Raw genomic sequence first — 20,943 nt, 5'->3', positions numbered from 1 at the left:
TGCTTTTCATTTTCTTATTATTTAAACAAGATGAGCAAGAATGGGAGACAGAAGGGGAGTATAACGAATGGCATTTCCTATCACATCGTTACATTTTCTCATTTTAAAACTCTGCTTCCAATGTATCCGTTTGCAGTTCAAAATACATTCGTTTCTGTAGATAAAAGTTGAATTTTTCAACAGGTCGGTTATTTTACCTCGAAAACCAAAGGTGTTACTTATCAGCTTTACCTCAAGACTAACAAGCATTAGGCCAATGCAGACTTGGCCGTTCATTTCGTCTGTCACATACCGGGAGCTACAACTTTATTATCATTTAATCACTATAATCATTAATACCTTCTGGATCCATGTTCTCCACGTTTAAGGAGTGATGGATTCGAAATCTCATCGAGTAACAGTCCTTTATCTCAACTATCTGCACCATTTTGCCAAGAGCGAGAGTTTGCGCATCCAGAAAGTTTAACCGTTTTTGTTTTATTTCAAACTGCCTTCATTGACCGGAAACCGTAAATATTTTAAACTCTGCGCTAAGACACATTCGCATGGCGTTAGTTTTACCGATTCTGACGGGATAAGAAACGTGCGCAATTTCTCAAAATTACCACACAGTGGAGAATTAATGCCGGCAGGATCTTACTGTCTACAAAGCAAGTTCAATGCAAGTATAACCTTCACAAGTAAGACGAAGCATGGCGGCGGAAAAGAACAACATTTTTATTTTACAATTACTTCAAAATTAGGAACAAAAATACGACCAAAAATTCTTTAGTTTGACATGTGATCAAAATACAGAGTAAACTAATACATGATAGCATGCATGCAAAAGATCAACGGCAGAACAGGGACTTTTAACGTTGTCTGCATTAAAAAGGAATTAACCATCCCTCTCAATATAAAATTGGGATAATTTTTTTCTCTTCAGAGGCCTCCATAGAATAGTGCATCCATCCCCTCACTCATGTGTATAGAGACATATCCTAAGGCTCTGTCAGCAACATTCAGATCAACAACAGCATCAACAATTTCACAGCTAGTTTTAAAACTTGCTTAAACGCACAGTGATTGCAGAAAATGATAAACAAATTAGGTAATATTAATTAAATTATTAAATTGTGCAGATTAATAGACAGAAAAGGTTATTGAATTTTACATTATGATAAATGAGAACTATACGTGATTACTAATTATTGTTAACTAATTTACTGTATGAATTTTTCCCCCTCGTTGTTAAAAATCATTATATGTCAGGGTGCCAGTCAGTGGAAGCACACAGACACGTTGGCCAGCTGTCCTATTCAACTACCTTTTGGTCATTTATTAAGTAACTGACTAATATTTTCCTGCGGGATCTTCTAATTATGTTGAAATAAAAATGTAACTTACAGCGTAAAAACATGGAATCCAGTCAGAAGCGCATGGGCCTCTTGTGCGGTGGAGGAGAACTTGAGCCGCTGGTGTCGTCGGGCTCGGCCTTGCGCTTCCTCTGACTGGTGCCAGCGGGCCTCTGAGGAGGCCTCTCCTCCTGCCTCACGCCCCATGTTCGCAGAGAACTGCTCACATGCACGGAGACATGCACGGACATGAGCACGGTGTGGTCATCACCGTAGTCCGTAATGCCCCAGAGTCCCTCGGGGATGCTGAGCTCATCCAGCTTCCGCAGGTAGTTGCGGCCTTCGATCTCAAGCTGCTGCCACGTGCTGTTAGGGCCCACAGGGATCCAGAAGGTGGAGCTGGAGGGCTCAGCATGTTCTGGCTCAATCTGACTTCCAGGTTGAGTGTCAGAAGCCACAGATAAGGATGGAGATGAGGGCTCATCTTCACCCCAGGCCAAGGGGAGAGCCTCAGGAAGACCATTAGCATCCTCAGTCGTGGATGCTGGAGCTGCAGGGGAAGCCTCCCTTCTAGAGCTGGGTGATGGCAGCTCCTGTCCGTAATGGTCATCCTCCTCAGCTGGTGATTCTCCATCCCCATGCTGGACACCAGTCTCTGTACCATGATGTACCACTTGCAGCCGTGCAGTTGCTACGTGCAATAGGCTGGGATCCAACTCCTCCCCAGTGAGCCACCAATAAAATGAAGGGACACTGAGGGCCAGAGACAGCAAGTTCTCCATGGTCAGTGGGCTCCTCTCGAAATTCACGACCAGAATGGAGATGAACTTGTCCTCCACAAACTCATGAACTGGGACAAAATGGAACACAGAGAGATATATAAGAACATGACAATAACTGGATAAATACTCTACTACAAAATCAGTTTAAAATGAGTCCATGGGCTTCAGATTGTCAGATAAATGAAATAATGTGAATTACCGATAAAGCTAAGAAAGCTAAACCAGAAGACAACATCCATGCATACGCTTACTCTCACACATATCCAAATGAATAAATATTAAATGAAACACATTTAGTCCTGCACTTTTGTCACTAACAGTGATCTTGCTTTTCATTTTCTTATTATTTAAACAAGATGAGCAAGAATGGGAGACAGAAGGGGAGTATAACGAATGGCATTTCCTATCACATCGTTACATTTTCTCATTTTAAAACTCTGCTTCCAATGTATCCGTTTGCAGTTCAAAATACATTCGTTTCTGTAGATAAAAGTTGAATTTTTCAACAGGTCGGTTATTTTACCTCGAAAACCAAAGGTGTTACTTATCAGCTTTACCTCAAGACTAACAAGCATTAGGCCAATGCAGACTTGGCCGTTCATTTCGTCTGTCACATACCGGGAGCTACACCTTTATTATCATTTAATCACTATAATCATTAATACCTTCTGGATCCATGTTCTCCACGTTTAAGGAGTGATGGATTCGAAATCTCATCGAGTAACAGTCCTTTATCTCAACTATCTACACCATTTTGCCAAGAGCGAGAGTTTGCGCATCCAGAAAGTTTAACCGTTTTTGTTTTATTTCAAACTGCCTTCATTGACCGGAAACCGTAAATATTTTAAACTCTGCGCTAAGACACATTCGCATGGCGTTAGTTTTACCGATTCTGACGGGATAAGAAACGTGCGCAATTTCTCAAAATTACCACACAGTGGAGAATTAATGCCGGCAGGATCTTACTGTCTACAAAGCAAGTTCAATGCAAGTATAACCTTCACAAGTAAGACGAAGCATGGCGGCGGAAAAGAACAACATTTTTATTTTACAATTACTTCAAAATTAGGAACAAAAATACGACCAAAAATTCTTTAGTTTGACATGTGATCAAAATACAGAGTAAACTAATACATGATAGCATGCATGCAAAAGATCAACGGCAGAACAGGGACTTTTAACGTTGTCTGCATTAAAAAGGAATTAACCATCCCTCTCAATATAAAATTGGGATAATTTTTTTCTCTTCAGAGGCCTCCATAGAATAGTGCATCCATCCCCTCACTCATGTGTATAGAGACATATCCTAAGGCTCTGTCAGCAACATTCAGATCAACAACAGCATCAACAATTTCACAGCTAGTTTTAAAACTTGCTTAAACGCACAGTGATTGCAGAAAATGATAAACAAATTAGGTAATATTAATTAAATTATTAAATTGTGCAGATTAATAGACAGAAAAGGTTATTGAATTTTACATTATGATAAATGAGAACTATACGTGATTACTAATTATTGTTAACTAATTTACTGTATGAATTTTTCCCCCTCGTTGTTAAAAATCATTATATGTCAGGGTGCCAGTCAGTGGAAGCACACAGACACGTTGGCCAGCTGTCCTATTCAACTACTTTTTGGTCATTTATTAAGTAACTGACTAATATTTTCCTGCGGGATCTTCTAATTATGTTGAAATAAAAATGTAACTTACAGCGTAAAAACATGGAATCCAGTCAGAAGCGCATGGGCCTCTTGTGCGGTGGAGGAGAACTTGAGCCGCTGGTGTCGTCGGGCTCGGCCTTGCGCTTCCTCTGACTGGTGCCAGCGGGCCTCTGAGGAGGCCTCTCCTCCTGCCTCACGCCCCATGTTCGCAGAGAACTGCTCACATGCACGGAGACATGCACGGACATGAGCACGGTGTGGTCATCACCGTAGTCCGTAATGCCCCAGAGTCCCTCGGGGATGCTGAGCTCATCCAGCTTCCGCAGGTAGTTGCGGCCTTCGATCTCAAGCTGCTGCCACGTGCTGTTAGGGCCCACAGGGATCCAGAAGGTGGAGCTGGAGGGCTCAGCATGTTCTGGCTCAATCTGACTTCCAGGTTGAGTGTCAGAAGCCACAGATAAGGATGGAGATGAGGGCTCATCTTCACCCCAGGCCAAGGGGAGAGCCTCAGGAAGACCATTAGCATCCTCAGTCGTGGATGCTGGAGCTGCAGGGGAAGCCTCCCTTCTAGAGCTGGGTGATGGCAGCTCCTGTCCGTAATGGTCATCCTCCTCAGCTGGTGATTCTCCATCCCCATGCTGGACACCAGTCTCTGTACCATGATGTACCACTTGCAGCCGTGCAGTTGCTACGTGCAATAGGCTGGGATCCAACTCCTCCCCAGTGAGCCGCCAATAAAATGAAGGGACACTGAGGGCCAGAGACAGCAAGTTCTCCATGGTCAGTGGGCTCCTCTCGAAGTTCACGACCAGAATGGAGATGAACTTGTCCTCCACAAACTCATGAACTGGGACAAAATGGAACACAGAGAGATATATAAGAACATGACAATAACTGGATAAATACTCTACTACAAAATCAGTTTAAAATGAGTCCATGGGCTTCAGATTGTCAGATAAATGAAATAATGTGAATTACCGATAAAGCTAAGAAAGCTAAACCAGAAGACAACATTCATGCATACGCTTACTCTCACACATATCCAAATGAATAAATATTAAATGAAACACATTTAGTCCTGCACTTTTGTCACTAACAGTGATCTTGCTTTTCATTTTCTTATTATTTAAACAAGATGAGCAAGATTGGGAGACAGAAGGGGAGTATAACGAATGGCATTTCCTATCACATCGTTACATTTTCTCATTTTAAAACTCTGCTTCCAATGTATCCGTTTGCAGTTCAAAATACATTCGTTTCTGTAGATAAAAGTTGAATTTTTCAACAGGTCGGTTATTTTACCTCGAAAACCAAAGGTGTTACTTATCAGCTTTACCTCAAGACTAACAAGCATTAGGCCAATGCAGACTTGGCCGTTCATTTCGTCTGTCACATACCGGGAGCTACAACTTTATTATCATTTAATCACTATAATCATTAATACCTTCTGGATCCATGTTCTCCACGTTTAAGGAGTGATGGATTCGAAATCTCATCGAGTAACAGTCCTTTATCTCAACTATCTGCACCATTTTGCCAAGAGCGAGAGTTTGCGCATCCAGAAAGTTTAACCGTTTTTGTTTTATTTCAAACTGCCTTCATTGACCGGAAACCGTAAATATTTTAAACTCTGCGCTAAGACACATTCGCATGGCGTTAGTTTTACCGATTCTGACGGGATAAGAAACGTGCGCAATTTCTCAAAATTACCACACAGTGGAGAATTAATGCCGGCAGGATCTTACTGTCTACAAAGCAAGTTCAATGCAAGTATAACCTTCACAAGTAAGACGAAGCATGGCGGCGGAAAAGAACAACATTTTTATTTTACAATTACTTCAAAATTAGGAACAGAAATACGACCAAAAATTCTTCAGTTTGACATGTGATCAAAATACAGAGTAAACTAATACATGATAGCATGCATGCAAAAGATCAACGGCAGAACAGGGACTTTTAACGTTGTCTGCATTAAAAAGGAATTAACCATCCCTCTCAATATAAAATTGGGATAATTTTTTTCTCTTCAGAGGCCTCCATAGAATAGTGCATCCATCCCCTCACTCATGTGTATAGAGACGTATCCTAAGGCTCTGTCAGCAACATTCAGATCAACAACAGCATCAACAATTTCACAGCTAGTTTTAAAACTTGCTTAAACGCACAGTGATTGCAGAAAATGATAAACAAATTAGGTAATATTAATTAAATTATTAAATTGTGCAGATTAATAGTCAGAAAAGGTTATTGAATTTTACATTATTATAAATGAGAACTATACTTGATTACTAATTAATGTTAACTAATTTACTGTATGAATTTTTCCCCCTCGTTGTTAAAAATCATTATATGTCAGGGTGCCAGTCAGTGGAAGCACACAGACACGTTGGCCAGCTGTCCTATTCAACTACTTTTTGGTCATTTATTAAGTAACTGACTAATATTTTCCTGCGGGATCTTCTAATTATGTTGAAATAAAAATGTAACTTACAGCGTAAAAACATGGAATCCAGTCAGAAGCGCATGGGCCTCTTGTGCGGTGGAGGAGAACTTGAGCCGCTGGTGTCGTCGGGCTCGGCCTTGCGCTTCCTCTGACTGGTGCCAGCGGGCCTCTGAGGAGGCCTCTCCTCCTGCCTCACGCCCCATGTTCGCAGAGAACTGCTCACATGCACGGAGACATGCACGGACATGAGCACGGTGTGGTCATCACCGTAGTCCGTAATGCCCCAGAGTCCCTCGGGGATGCTGAGCTCATCCAGCTTCCGCAGGTAGTTGCGGCCTTCGATCTCAAGCTGCTGCCACGTGCTGTTAGGGCCCACAGGGATCCAGAAGGTGGAGCTGGAGGGCTCAGCATGTTCTGGCTCAATCTGACTTCCAGGTTGAGTGTCAGAAGCCACAGATAAGGATGGAGATGAGGGGTCATCTTCACCCCAGGCCAAGGGGAGAGCCTCAGGAAGCCCATTAGCATCCTCAGTCGTGGATGCTGGAGCTGCAGGGAAAGCCTCCCTTCTAGAGCTGGGTGATGGCAGCTCCTGTCCGTAATGGTCATCCTCCTCAGCTGGTGATTCTCCATCCCCATGCTGGACACCAGTCTCTGTACCATGATGTACCACTTGCAGCCGTGCAGTTGCTACGTGCAATAGGCTGGGATCCAACTCCTCCCCAGTGAGCCGCCAATAAAATGAAGGGACACTGAGGGCCAGAGACTGCAAGTTCTCCATGGTCAGTGGGCTCCTCTCGAAGTTCACGACCAGAATGGAGATGAACTTGTCCTCCACAAACTCATGAACTGGGACAAAATGGAACACAGAGAGATATATACAGTAAGAACATGACAATAACTGGATAAATACTCTACTACAAAATCAGTTTAAAATGAGTCCATGGGCTTCAGATTGTCAGATAAATGAAATAATGTGAATTACCGATAAAGCTAAGAAAGCTAAACCAGAAGACAACATCCATGCATACGCTTACTCTCACACATATCCAAATGAATAAATATTAAATGAAACACATTTAGTCCTGCACTTTTGTCACTAACAGTGATCTTGCTTTTCATTTTCTTATTATTTAAACAAGATGAGCAAGAATGGGAGACAGAAGGGGAGTATAACGAACGGCATTTCCTATCACATCGTTACATTTTCTCATTTTAAAACTCTGCTTCCAATGTATCCGTTTGCAGTTCAAAATACATTCGTTTCTGTAGATAAAAGTTGAATTTTTCAACAGGTCGGTTATTTTACCTCGAAAACCAAAGGTGTTACTTATCAGCTTTACCTCAAGACTAACAAGCATTAGGCCAATGCAGACTTGGCCGTTCATTTCGTCTGTCACATACCGGGAGCTACAACTTTATTATCATTTAATCACTATAATCATTAATACCTTCTGGATCCATGTTCTCCACGTTTAAGGAGTGATGGATTCGAAATCTCATCGAGTAACAGTCCTTTATCTCAACTATCTGCACCATTTTGCCAAGAGCGAGAGTTTGCGCATCCAGAAAGTTTAACCGTTTTTGTTTTATTTCAAACTGCCTTCATTGACCGGAAACCGTAAATATTTTAAACTCTGCGCTAAGACACATTCGCATGGCGTTAGTTTTACCGATTCTGACGGGATAAGAAACGTGCGCAATTTCTCAAAATTACCACACAGTGGAGAATTAATGCCGGCAGGATCTTACTGTCTACAAAGCAAGTTCAATGCAAGTATAACCTTCACAAGTAAGACGAAGCATGGCGGCGGAAAAGAACAACATTTTTATTTTACAATTACTTCAAAATTAGGAACAAAAATACGACCAAAAATTCTTTAGTTTGACATGTGATCAAAATACAGAGTAAACTAATACATGATAGCATGCATGCAAAAGATCAACGGCAGAACAGGGACTTTTAACGTTGTCTGCATTAAAAAGGAATTAACCATCCCTCTCAATATAAAATTGGGATAATTTTTTTCTCTTCAGAGGCCTCCATAGAATAGTGCATCCATCCCCTCACTCATGTGTATAGAGACGTATCCTAAGGCTCTGTCAGCAACATTCAGATCAACAACAGCATCAACAATTTCACAGCTAGTTTTAAAACTTGCTTAAACGCACAGTGATTGCAGAAAATGATAAACAAATTAGGTAATATTAATTAAATTATTAAATTGTGCAGATTAATAGACAGAAAAGGTTATTGAATTTTACATTATGATAAATGAGAACTATACGTGATTACTAATTATTGTTAACTAATTTACTGTATGAATTTTTCCCCCTCGTTGTTAAAAATCATTATATGTCAGGGTGCCAGTCAGTGGAAGCACACAGACACGTTGGCCAGCTGTCCTATTCAACTACTTTTTGGTCATTTATTAAGTAACTGACTAATATTTTCCTGCGGGATCTTCTAATTATGTTGAAATAAAAATGTAACTTACAGCGTAAAAACATGGAATCCAGTCAGAAGCGCATGGGCCTCTTGTGCGGTGGAGGAGAACCTGAGCCGCTGGTGTCGTCGGGCTCGGCCTTGCGCTTCCTCTGACTGGTGCCAGCGGGCCTCTGAGGAGGCCTCTCCTCCTGCCTCACGCCCCATGTTCGCAGAGAACTGCTCACATGCACGGAGACATGCACGGACATGAGCACGGTGTGGTCATCACCGTAGTCCGTAATGCCCCAGAGTCCCTCGGGGATGCTGAGCTCATCCAGCTTCCGCAGGTAGTTGCGGCCTTCGATCTCAAGCTGCTGCCACGTGCTGTTAGGGCCCACAGGGATCCAGAAGGTGGAGCTGGAGGGCTCAGCATGTTCTGGCTCAATCTGACTTCCAGGTTGAGTGTCAGAAGCCACAGATAAGGATGGAGATGAGGGCTCATCTTCACCCCAGGCCAAGGGGAGAGCCTCAGGAAGACCATTAGCATCCTCAGTCGTGGATGCTGGAGCTGCAGGGGAAGCCTCCCTTCTAGAGCTGGGTGATGGCAGCTCCTGTCCGTAATGGTCATCCTCCTCAGCTGGTGATTCTCCATCCCCATGCTGGACACCAGTCTCTGTACCATGATGTACCACTTGCAGCCGTGCAGTTGCTACGTGCAATAGGCTGGGATCCAACTCCTCCCCAGTGAGCCGCCAATAAAATGAAGGGACACTGAGGGCCAGAGACTGCAAGTTCTCCATGGTCAGTGGGCTCCTCTCGAAGTTCACGACCAGAATGGAGATGAACTTGTCCTCCACAAACTCATGAACTGGGACAAAATGGAACACAGAGAGATATATAAGAACATGACAATAACTGGATAAATACTCTACTACAAAATCAGTTTAAAATGAGTCCATGGGCTTCAGATTGTCAGATAAATGAAATAATGTGAATTACCGATAAAGCTAAGAAAGCTAAACCAGAAGACAACATCCATGCATACGCTTACTCTCACACATATCCAAATGAATAAATATTAAATGAAACACATTTAGTCCTGCACTTTTGTCACTAACAGTGATCTTGCTTTTCATTTTCTTATTATTTAAACAAGATGAGCAAGAATGGGAGACAGAAGGGGAGTATAACGAATGGCATTTCCTATCACATCGTTACATTTTCTCATTTTAAAACTCTGCTTCCAATGTATCCGTTTGCAGTTCAAAATACATTAGTTTCTGTAGATAAAAGTTGAATTTTTCAACAGGTCGGTTATTTTACCTCGAAAACCAAAGGTGTTACTTATCAGCTTTACCTCAAGACTAACAAGCATTAGGCCAATGCAGACTTGGCCGTTCATTTCGTCTGTCACATACCGGGAGCTACAACTTTATTATCATTTAATCACTATAATCATTAATACCTTCTGGATCCATGTTCTCCACGTTTAAGGAGTGATGGATTCGAAATCTCATCGAGTAACAGTCCTTTATCTCAACTATCTGCACCATTTTGCCAAGAGCGAGAGTTTGCGCATCCAGAAAGTTTAACCGTTTTTGTTTTATTTCAAACTGCCTTCATTGACCGGAAACCGTAAATATTTTAAACTCTGCGCTAAGACACATTCGCATGGCGTTAGTTTTACCGATTCTGACGGGATAAGAAACGTGCGCAATTTCTCAAAATTACCACACAGTGGAGAATTAATGCCGGCAGGATCTTACTGTCTACAAAGCAAGTTCAATGCAAGTATAACCTTCACAAGTAAGACGAAGCATGGCGGCGGAAAAGAACAACATTTTTATTTTACAATTACTTCAAAATTAGGAACAGAAATACGACCAAAAATTCTTCAGTTTGACATGTGATCAAAATACAGAGTAAACTAATACATGATAGCATGCATGCAAAAGATCAACGGCAGAACAGGGACTTTTAACGTTGTCTGCATTAAAAAGGAATTAACCATCCCTCTCAATATAAAATTGGGATAATTTTTTTCTCTTCAGAGGCCTCCATAGAATAGTGCATCCATCCCCTCACTCATGTGTATAGAGACGTATCCTAAGGCTCTGTCAGCAACATTCAGATCAACAACAGCATCAACAATTTCACAGCTAGTTTTAAAACTTGCTTAAACGCACAGTGATTGCAGAAAATGATAAACAAATTAGGTAATATTAATTAAATTATTAAATTGTGCAGATTAATAGTCAGAAAAGGTTATTGAATTTTACATTTTTATAAATGAGAACTATACTTGATTACTAATTAATGTTAACTAATTTACTGTATGAATTTTTCCCCCTCGTTGTTAAAAATCATTATATGTCAGGGTGCCAGTCAGTGGAAGCACACAGACACGTTGGCCAGCTGTCCTATTCAACTACTTTTTGGTCATTTATTAAGTAACTGACTAATATTTTCCTGCGGGATCTTCTAATTATGTTGAAATAAAAATGTAACTTACAGCGTAAAAACATGGAATCCAGTCAGAAGCGCATGGGCCTCTTGTGCGGTGGAGGAGAACTTGAGCCGCTGGTGTCGTCGGGCTCGGCCTTGCGCTTCCTCTGACTGGTGCCAGCGGGCCTCTGAGGAGGCCTCTCCTCCTGCCTCACGCCCCATGTTCGCAGAGAACTGCTCACATGCACGGAGACATGCACGGACATGAGCACGGTGTGGTCATCACCGTAGTCCGTAATGCCCCAGAGTCCCTCGGGGATGCTGAGCTCATCCAGCTTCCGCAGGTAGTTGCGGCCTTCGATCTCAAGCTGCTGCCACGTGCTGTTAGGGCCCACAGGGATCCAGAAGGTGGAGCTGGAGGGCTCAGCATGTTCTGGCTCAATCTGACTTCCAGGTTGAGTGTCAGAAGCCACAGATAAGGATGGAGATGAGGGGTCATCTTCACCCCAGGCCAAGGGGAGAGCCTCAGGAAGCCCATTAGCATCCTCAGTCGTGGATGCTGGAGCTGCAGGGAAAGCCTCCCTTCTAGAGCTGGGTGATGGCAGCTCCTGTCCGTAATGGTCATCCTCCTCAGCTGGTGATTCTCCATCCCCATGCTGGACACCAGTCTCTGTACCATGATGTACCACTTGCAGCCGTGCAGTTGCTACGTGCAATAGGCTGGGATCCAACTCCTCCCCAGTGAGCCGCCAATAAAATGAAGGGACACTGAGGGCCAGAGACTGCAAGTTCTCCATGGTCAGTGGGCTCCTCTCGAAGTTCACGACCAGAATGGAGATGAACTTGTCCTCCACAAACTCATGAACTGGGACAAAATGGAACACAGAGAGATATATAAGAACATGACAATAACTGGATAAATACTCTACTACAAAATCAGTTTAAAATGAGTCCATGGGCTTCAGATTGTCAGATAAATGAAATAATGTGAATTACCGATAAAGCTAAGAAAGCTAAACCAGAAGACAACATCCATGCATACGCTTACTCTCACACATATCCAAATGAATAAATATTAAATGAAACACATTTAGTCCTGCACTTTTGTCACTAACAGTGATCTTGCTTTTCATTTTCTTATTATTTAAACAAGATGAGCAAGAATGGGAGACAGAAGGGGAGTATAACGAATGGCATTTCCTATCACATCGTTACATTTTCTCATTTTAAAACTCTGCTTCCAATGTATCCGTTTGCAGTTCAAAATACATTAGTTTCTGTAGATAAAAGTTGAATTTTTCAACAGGTCGGTTATTTTACCTCGAAAACCAAAGGTGTTACTTATCAGCTTTACCTCAAGACTAACAAGCATTAGGCCAATGCAGACTTGGCCGTTCATTTCGTCTGTCACATACCGGGAGCTACAACTTTATTATCATTTAATCACTATAATCATTAATACCTTCTGGATCCATGTTCTCCACGTTTAAGGAGTGATGGATTCGAAATCTCATCGAGTAACAGTCCTTTATCTCAACTATCTGCACCATTTTGCCAAGAGCGAGAGTTTGCGCATCCAGAAAGTTTAACCGTTTTTGTTTTATTTCAAACTGCCTTCATTGACCGGAAACCGTAAATATTTTAAACTCTGCGCTAAGACACATTCGCATGGCGTTAGTTTTACCGATTCTGACGGGATAAGAAACGTGCGCAATTTCTCAAAATTACCACACAGTGGAGAATTAATGCCGGCAAGATCTTACTGTCTACAAAGCAAGTTCAATGCAAGTATAACCTTCACAAGTAAGACGAAGCATGGCGGCGGAAAAGAACAACATTTTTATTTTACAATTACTTCAAAATTAGGAACAGAAATACGACCAAAAATTCTTCAGTTTGACATGTGATCAAAATACAGAGTAAACTAATACATGATAGCATGCATGCAAAAGATCAACGGCAGAACAGGGACTTTTAACGTTGTCTGCATTAAAAAGGAATTAACCATCCCTCTCAATATAAAATTGGGATAATTTTTTTCTCTTCAGAGGCCTCCATAGAATAGTGCATCCATCCCCTCACTCATGTGTATAGAGACGTATCCTAAGGCTCTGTCAGCAACATTCAGATCAACAACAGCATCAACAATTTCACAGCTAGTTTTAAAACTTGCTTAAACGCACAGTGATTGCAGAAAATGATAAACAAATTAGGTAATATTAATTAAATTATTAAATTGTGCAGATTAATAGTCAGAAAAGGTTATTGAATTTTACATTATTATAAATGAGAACTATACTTGATTACTAATTAATGTTAACTAATTTACTGTATGAATTTTTCCCCCTCGTTGTTAAAAATCATTATATGTCAGGGTGCCAGTCAGTGGAAGCACACAGACACGTTGGCCAGCTGTCCTATTCAACTACTTTTTGGTCATTTATTAAGTAACTGACTAATATTTTCCTGCGGGATCTTCTAATTATGTTGAAATAAAAATGTAACTTACAGCGTAAAAACATGGAATCCAGTCAGAAGCGCATGGGCCTCTTGTGCGGTGGAGGAGAACTTGAGCCGCTGGTGTCGTCGGGCTCGGCCTTGCGCTTCCTCTGACTGGTGCCAGCGGGCCTCTGAGGAGGCCTCTCCTCCTGCCTCACGCCCCATGTTCGCAGAGAACTGCTCACATGCACGGAGACATGCACGGACATGAGCACGGTGTGGTCATCACCGTAGTCCGTAATGCCCCAGAGTCCCTCGGGGATGCTGAGCTCATCCAGCTTCCGCAGGTAGTTGCGGCCTTCGATCTCAAGCTGCTGCCACGTGCTGTTAGGGCCCACAGGGATCCAGAAGGTGGAGCTGGAGGGCTCAGCATGTTCTGGCTCAATCTGACTTCCAGGTTGAGTGTCAGAAGCCACAGATAAGGATGGAGATGAGGGGTCATCTTCACCCCAGGCCAAGGGGAGAGCCTCAGGAAGCCCGTTAGCATCCTCAGTCGTGGATGCTGGAGCTGCAGGGAAAGCCTCCCTTCTAGAGCTGGGTGATGGCAGCTCCTGTCCGTAATGGTCATCCTCCTCAGCTGGTGATTCTCCATCCCCATGCTGGACACCAGTCTCTGTACCATGATGTACCACTTGCAGCCGTGCAGTTGCTACGTGCAATAGGCTGGGATCCAACTCCTCCCCAGTGAGCCGCCAATAAAATGAAGGGACACTGAGGGCCAGAGACTGCAAGTTCTCCATGGTCAGTGGGCTCCTCTCGAAGTTCACGACCAGAATGGAGATGAACTTGTCCTCCACAAACTCATGAACTGGGACAAAATGGAACACAGAGAGATATATACAGTAAGAACATGACAATAACTGGATAAATACTCTACTACAAAATCAGTTTAAAATGAGTCCATGGGCTTCAGATTGTCAGATAAATGAAATAATGTGAATTACCGATAAAGCTAAGAAAGCTAAACCAGAAGACAACATCCATGCATACGCTTACTCTCACACATATCCAAATGAATAAATATTAAATGAAACACATTTAGTCCTGCACTTTTGTCACTAACAGTGATCTTGCTTTTCATTTTCTTATTATTTAAACAAGATGAGCAAGAATGGGAGACAGAAGGGGAGTATAACGAACGGCATTTCCTATCACATCGTTACATTTTCTCATTTTAAAACTCTGCTTCCAATGTATCCGTTTGCAGTTCAAAATACATTAGTTTCTGTAGATAAAAGTTGAATTTTTCAACAGGTCGGTTATTTTACCTCGAAAACCAAAGGTGTTACTTATCAGCTTTACCTCAAGACTAACAAGCATTAGGCCAATGCAGACTTGGCCGTTCATTTCGTCTGTCACATACCGGGAGCTACAACTTTATTATCATTTAATCACTATAATCATTAATACCTTCTGGATCCATGTTCTCCACGTTTAAGGAGTGATGGATTCGAAATCTCATCGAGTAACAGTCCTTTATCTCAACTATCTGCACCATTTTGCCAAGAGCGAGAGTTTGCGCATCCAGAAAGTTTAACCGTTTTTGTTTTATTTCAAACTGCCTTCATTGACCGGAAACCGTAAATATTTTAAACTCTGCGCTAAGACACATTCGCATGGCGTTAGTTTTACCGATTCTGACGGGATAAGAAACGTGCGCAATTTCTCAAAATTACCACACAGTGGAGAATTAATGCCGGCAGGATCTTACTGTCTACAAAGCAAGTTCAATGCAAGTATAACCTTCACAAGTAAGACGAAGCATGGCGGCGGAAAAGAACAACATTTTTATTTTACAATTACTTCAAAATTAGGAACAAAAATACGACCAAAAATTCTTTAGTTTGACATGTGATCAAAATACAGAGTAAACTAATACATGATAGCATGCATGCAAAAGATCAACGGCAGAACAGGGACTTTTAACGTTGTCTGCATTAAAAAGGAATTAACCATCCCTCTCAATATAAAATTGGGATAATTTTTTTCTCTTCAGAGGCCTCCATAGAATAGTGCATCCATCCCCTCACTCATGTGTATAGAGACGTATCCTAAGGCTCTGTCAGCAACATTCAGATCAACAACAGCATCAACAATTTCACAGCTAGTTTTAAAACTTGCTTAAACGCACAGTGATTGCAGAAAATGATAAACAAATTAGGTAATATTAATTAAATTATTAAATTGTGCAGATTAATAGTCAGAAAAGGTTATTGAATTTTACATTATTATAAATGAGAACTATACTTGATTACTAATTAATGTTAACTAATTTACTGTATGAATTTTTCCCCCTCGTTGTTAAAAATCATTATATGTCAGGGTGCCAGTCAGTGGAAGCACACAGACACGTTGGCCAGCTGTCCTATTCAACTACTTTTTGGTCATTTATTAAGTAACTGACTAATATTTTCCTGCGGGATCTTCTAATTATGTTGAAATAAAAATGTAACTTACAGCGTAAAAACATGGAATCCAGTCAGAAGCGCATGGGCCTCTTGTGCGGTGGAGGAGAACTTGAGCCGCTGGTGTCGTCGGGCTCGGCCTTGCGCTTCCTCTGACTGGTGCCAGCGGGCCTCTGAGGAGGCCTCTCCTCCTGCCTCACGCCCCATGTTCGCAGAGAACTGCTCACATGCACGGAGACATGCACGGACATGAGCACGGTGTGGTCATCACCGTAGTCCGTAATGCCCCAGAGTCCCTCGGGGATGCTGAGCTCATCCAGCTTCCGCAGGTAGTTGCGGCCTTCGATCTCAAGCTGCTGCCACGTGCTGTTAGGGCCCACAGGGATCCAGAAGGTGGAGCTGGAGGGCTCAGCATGTTCTGGCTCAATCTGACTTCCAGGTTGAGTGTCAGAAGCCACAGATAAGGATGGAGATGAGGGGTCATCTTCACCCCAGGCCAAGGGGAGAGCCTCAGGAAGCCCATTAGCATCCTCAGTCGTGGATGCTGGAGCTGCAGGGAAAGCCTCCCTTCTAGAGCTGGGTGATGGCAGCTCCTGTCCGTAATGGTCATCCTCCTCAGCTGGTGATTCTCCATCCCCATGCTGGACACCAGTCTCTGTACCATGATGTACCACTTGCAGCCGTGCAGTTGCTACGTGCAATAGGCTGGGATCCAACTCCTCCCCAGTGAGCCGCCAATAAAATGAAGGGACACTGAGGGCCAGAGACTGCAAGTTCTCCATGGTCAGTGGGCTCCTCTCGAAGTTCACGACCAGAATGGAGATGAACTTGTCCTCCACAAACTCATGAACTGGGACAAAATGGAACACAGAGAGATATATAAGAACATGACAATAACTGGATAAATACTCTACTACAAAATCAGTTTAAAATGAGTCCATGGGCTTCAGATTGTCAGATAAATGAAATAATGTGAATTACCGATAAAGCTAAGAAAGCTAAACCAGAAGACAACATCCATGCATACGCTTACTCTCACACATATCCAAATGAATAAATATTAAATGAAACACATTTAGTCCTGCACTTTTGTCACTAACAGTGATCTTGCTTTTCATTTTCTTATTATTTAAACAAGATGAGCAAGAATGGGAGACAGAAGGGGAGTATAACGAATGGCATTTCCTATCACATCGTTACATTTTCTCATTTTAAAACTCTGCTTCCAATGTATCCGTTTGCAGTTCAAAATACATTCGTTTCTGTAGATAAAAGTTGAATTTTTCAACAGGTCGGTTATTTTACCTCGAAAACCAAAGGTGTTACTTATCAGCTTTACCTCAAGACTAACAAGCATTAGGCCAATGCAGACTTGGCCGTTCATTTCGTCTGTCACATACCGGGAGCTACAACTTTATTATCATTTAATCACTATAATCATTAATACCTTCTGGATCCATGTTCTCCACGTTTAAGGAGTGATGGATTCGAAATCTCATCGAGTAACAGTCCTTTATCTCAACTATCTGCACCATTTTGCCAAGAGCGAGAGTTTGCGCATCCAGAAAGTTTAACCGTTTTTGTTTTATTTCAAACTGCCTTCATTGACCGGAAACCGTAAATATTTTAAACTCTGCGCTAAGACACATTCGCATGGCGTTAGTTTTACCGATTCTGACGGGATAAGAAACGTGCGCAATTTCTCAAAATTACCACACAGTGGAGAATTAATGCCGGCAGGATCTTACTGTCTACAAAGCAAGTTCAATGCAAGTATAACCTTCACAAGTAAGACGAAGCATGGCGGCGGAAAAGAACAACATTTTTATTTTACAATTACTTCAAAATTAGGAACAAAAATACGACCAAAAATTCTTTAGTTTGACATGTGATCAAAATACAGAGTAAACTAATACATGATAGCATGCATGCAAAAGATCAACGGCAGAACAGGGACTTTTAACGTTGTCTGCATTAAAAAGGAATTAACCATCCCTCTCAATATAAAATTGGGATAATTTTTTTCTCTTCAGAGGCCTCCATAGAATAGTGCATCCATCCCCTCACTCATGTGTATAGAGACGTATCCTAAGGCTCTGTCAGCAACATTCAGATCAACAACAGCATCAACAATTTCACAGCTAGTTTTAAAACTTGCTTAAACGCACAGTGATTGCAGAAAATGATAAACAAATTAGGTACTATTAATTAAATTATTAAATTGTGCAGATTAATAGTCAGAAAAGGTTATTGAATTTTACATTATTATAAATGAGAACTATACTTGATTACTAATTAATGTTAACTAATTTACTGTATGAATTTTTCCCCCTCGTTGTTAAAAATCATTATATGTCAGGGTGCCAGTCAGTGGAAGCACACAGACACGTTGGCCAGCTGTCCTATTCAACTACTTTTTGGTCATTTATTAAGTAACTGACTAATATTTTCCTGCGGGATCTTCTAATTATGTTGAAATAAAAATGTAACTTACAGCGTAAAAACATGGAATCCAGTCAGAAGCGCATGGGCCTCTTGTGCGGTGGAGGAGAACTTGAGCCGCTGGTGTCGTCGGGCTCGGCCTTGCGCTTCCTCTGACTGGTGCCAGCGGGCCTCTGAGGAGGCCTCTCCTCCTGCCTCACGCCCCATGTTCGCAGAGAACTGCTCACATGCACGGAGACATGCACGGACATGAGCACGGTGTGGTCATCACCGTAGTCCGTAATGCCCCAGAGTCCCTCGGGGATGCTGAGCTCATCCAGCTTCCGCAGGTAGTTGCGGCCTTCGATCTCAAGCTGCTGCCACGTGCTGTTAGGGCCCACAGGGATCCAGAAGGTGGAGCTGGAGGGCTCAGCATGTTCTGGCTCAATCTGACTTCCAGGTTGAGTGTCAGAAGCCACAGATAAGGATGGAGATGAGGGCTCATCTTCACCCCAGGCCAAGGGGAGAGCCTCAGGAAGCCCATTAGCATCCTCAGTCGTGGATGCTGGAGCTGCAGGGAAAGCCTCCCTTCTAGAGCTGGGTGATGGCAGCTCCTGTCCGTAATGGTCATCCTCCTCAGCTGGTGATTCTCCATCCCCATGCTGGACACCAGTCTCTGTACCATGATGTACCACTTGCAGCCGTGCAGTTGCTACGTGCAATAGGCTGGGATCCAACTCCTCCCCAGTGAGCCGCCAATAAAATGAAGGGACACTGAGGGCCAGAGACTGCAAGTTCTCCATGGTCAGTGGGCTCCTCTCGAAGTTCACGACCAGAATGGAGATGAACTTGTCCTCCACAAACTCATGAACTGGGACAAAATGGAACACAGAGAGATATATACAGTAAGAACATGACAATAACTGGATAAATACTCTACTACAAAATCAGTTTAAAATGAGTCCATGGGCTTCAGATTGTCAGATAAATGAAATAATGTGAATTACCGATAAAGCTAAGAAAGCTAAACCAGAAGACAACATCCATGCATACGCTTACTCTCACACATATCCAAATGAATAAATATTAAATGAAACACATTTAGTCCTGCACTTTTGTCACTAACAGTGATCTTGCTTTTCATTTTCTTATTATTTAAACAAGATGAGCAAGAATGGGAGACAGAAGGGGAGTATAACGAACGGCATTTCCTATCACATCGTTACATTTTCTCATTTTAAAACTCTGCTTCCAATGTATCCGTTTGCAGTTCAAAATACATTCGTTTCTGTAGATAAAAGTTGAATTTTTCAACAGGTCGGTTATTTTACCTCGAAAACCAAAGGTGTTACTTATCAGCTTTACCTCAAGACTAACAAGCATTAGGCCAATGCAGACTTGGCCGTTCATTTCGTCTGTCACATACCGGGAGCTACAACTTTATTATCATTTAATCACTATAATCATTAATACCTTCTGGATCCATGTTCTCCACGTTTAAGGAGTGATGGATTCGAAATCTCATCGAGTAACAGTCCTTTATCTCAACTATCTGCACCATTTTGCCAAGAGCGAGAGTTTGCGCATCCAGAAAGTTTAACCGTTTTTGTTTTATTTCAAACTGCCTTCATTGACCGGAAACCGTAAATATTTTAAACTCTGCGCTAAGACACATTCGCATGGCGTTAGTTTTACCGATTCTGACGGGATAAGAAACGTGCGCAATTTCTCAAAATTACCACACAGTGGAGAATTAATGCCGGCAGGATCTTACTGTCTACAAAGCAAGTTCAATGCAAGTATAACCTTCACAAGTAAGACGAAGCATGGCGGCGGAAAAGAACAACATTTTTATTTTACAATTACTTCAAAATTAGGAACAAAAATACGACCAAAAATTCTTTAGTTTGACATGTGATCAAAATACAGAGTAAACTAATACATGATAGCATGCATGCAAAAGATCAACGGCAGAACAGGGACTTTTAACGTTGTCTGCATTAAAAAGGAATTAACCATCCCTCTCAATATAAAATTGGGATAATTTTTTTCTCTTCAGAGGCCTCCATAGAATAGTGCATCCATCCCCTCACTCATGTGTATAGAGACGTATCCTAAGGCTCTGTCAGCAACATTCAGATCAACAACAGCATCAACAATTTCACAGCTAGTTTTAAAACTTGCTTAAACGCACAGTGATTGCAGAAAATGATAAACAAATTAGGTACTATTAATTAAATTATTAAATTGTGCAGATTAATAGTCAGAAAAGGTTTTTCAATTTTACATTATGATAAATGAGAACTATAGGTGATTACTAATTATTGTTAACTAATTTACTGTATGAATTTTTCCCCCTCGTTGTTAAAAATCATTATATGTCAGGATGCCAGTCAGTGGAAGCACACAGACACGTTGGCCAGCTGTCCTATTCAACTACTTTTTGGTCATTTATTAAGTAACTGACTAATATTTTCCTGCGGGATCTTCTAATTATGTTGAAATAAAAATGTAACTTACAGCGTA

At 41.9% G+C, this 20,943-nt stretch overlaps 2 protein-coding genes across 2 annotated transcripts; both read right to left on the bottom strand.

The window, feature by feature from the left end:
• Positions 1-1,392: 1,392 nt before the first annotated feature.
• Positions 1,393-4,620, bottom strand: LOC140588399 (uncharacterized). The gene is made up of 2 exons (XM_072710391.1): positions 3,829-4,620; positions 1,393-2,184 (listed from the first exon to the last, which is right to left on the bottom strand). Exons 1-2 carry the CDS (start codon positions 3,839-3,841, stop codon positions 1,409-1,411), a joined length of 789 nt encoding a protein of 262 aa, XP_072566492.1. The 5' UTR covers positions 3,842-4,620; the 3' UTR covers positions 1,393-1,408.
• A 1,656-nt stretch (positions 4,621-6,276) lies between these two features.
• LOC140588330 (uncharacterized) lies at positions 6,277-19,282 on the bottom strand. The gene is made up of 6 exons (XM_072710346.1): positions 18,491-19,282; positions 16,049-16,846; positions 13,602-14,399; positions 11,160-11,957; positions 8,718-9,515; positions 6,277-7,068 (listed from the first exon to the last, which is right to left on the bottom strand). The coding sequence occupies exons 4-5, from the start codon at positions 11,170-11,172 to the stop codon at positions 8,740-8,742; spliced, it is 789 nt and encodes a 262-aa protein (XP_072566447.1). The 5' UTR covers positions 11,173-11,957; positions 13,602-14,399; positions 16,049-16,846; positions 18,491-19,282; the 3' UTR covers positions 6,277-7,068; positions 8,718-8,739.
• Positions 19,283-20,943: the final 1,661 nt, after the last annotated feature.

Source organism: Paramormyrops kingsleyae, chromosome 3 (assembly GCF_048594095.1).
Source record: "Paramormyrops kingsleyae isolate MSU_618 chromosome 3, PKINGS_0.4, whole genome shotgun sequence".
NCBI lineage: Eukaryota > Metazoa > Chordata > Actinopteri > Osteoglossiformes > Mormyridae > Paramormyrops > Paramormyrops kingsleyae.
This window is presented reverse-complemented; position numbering and strand designations above follow the sequence as displayed.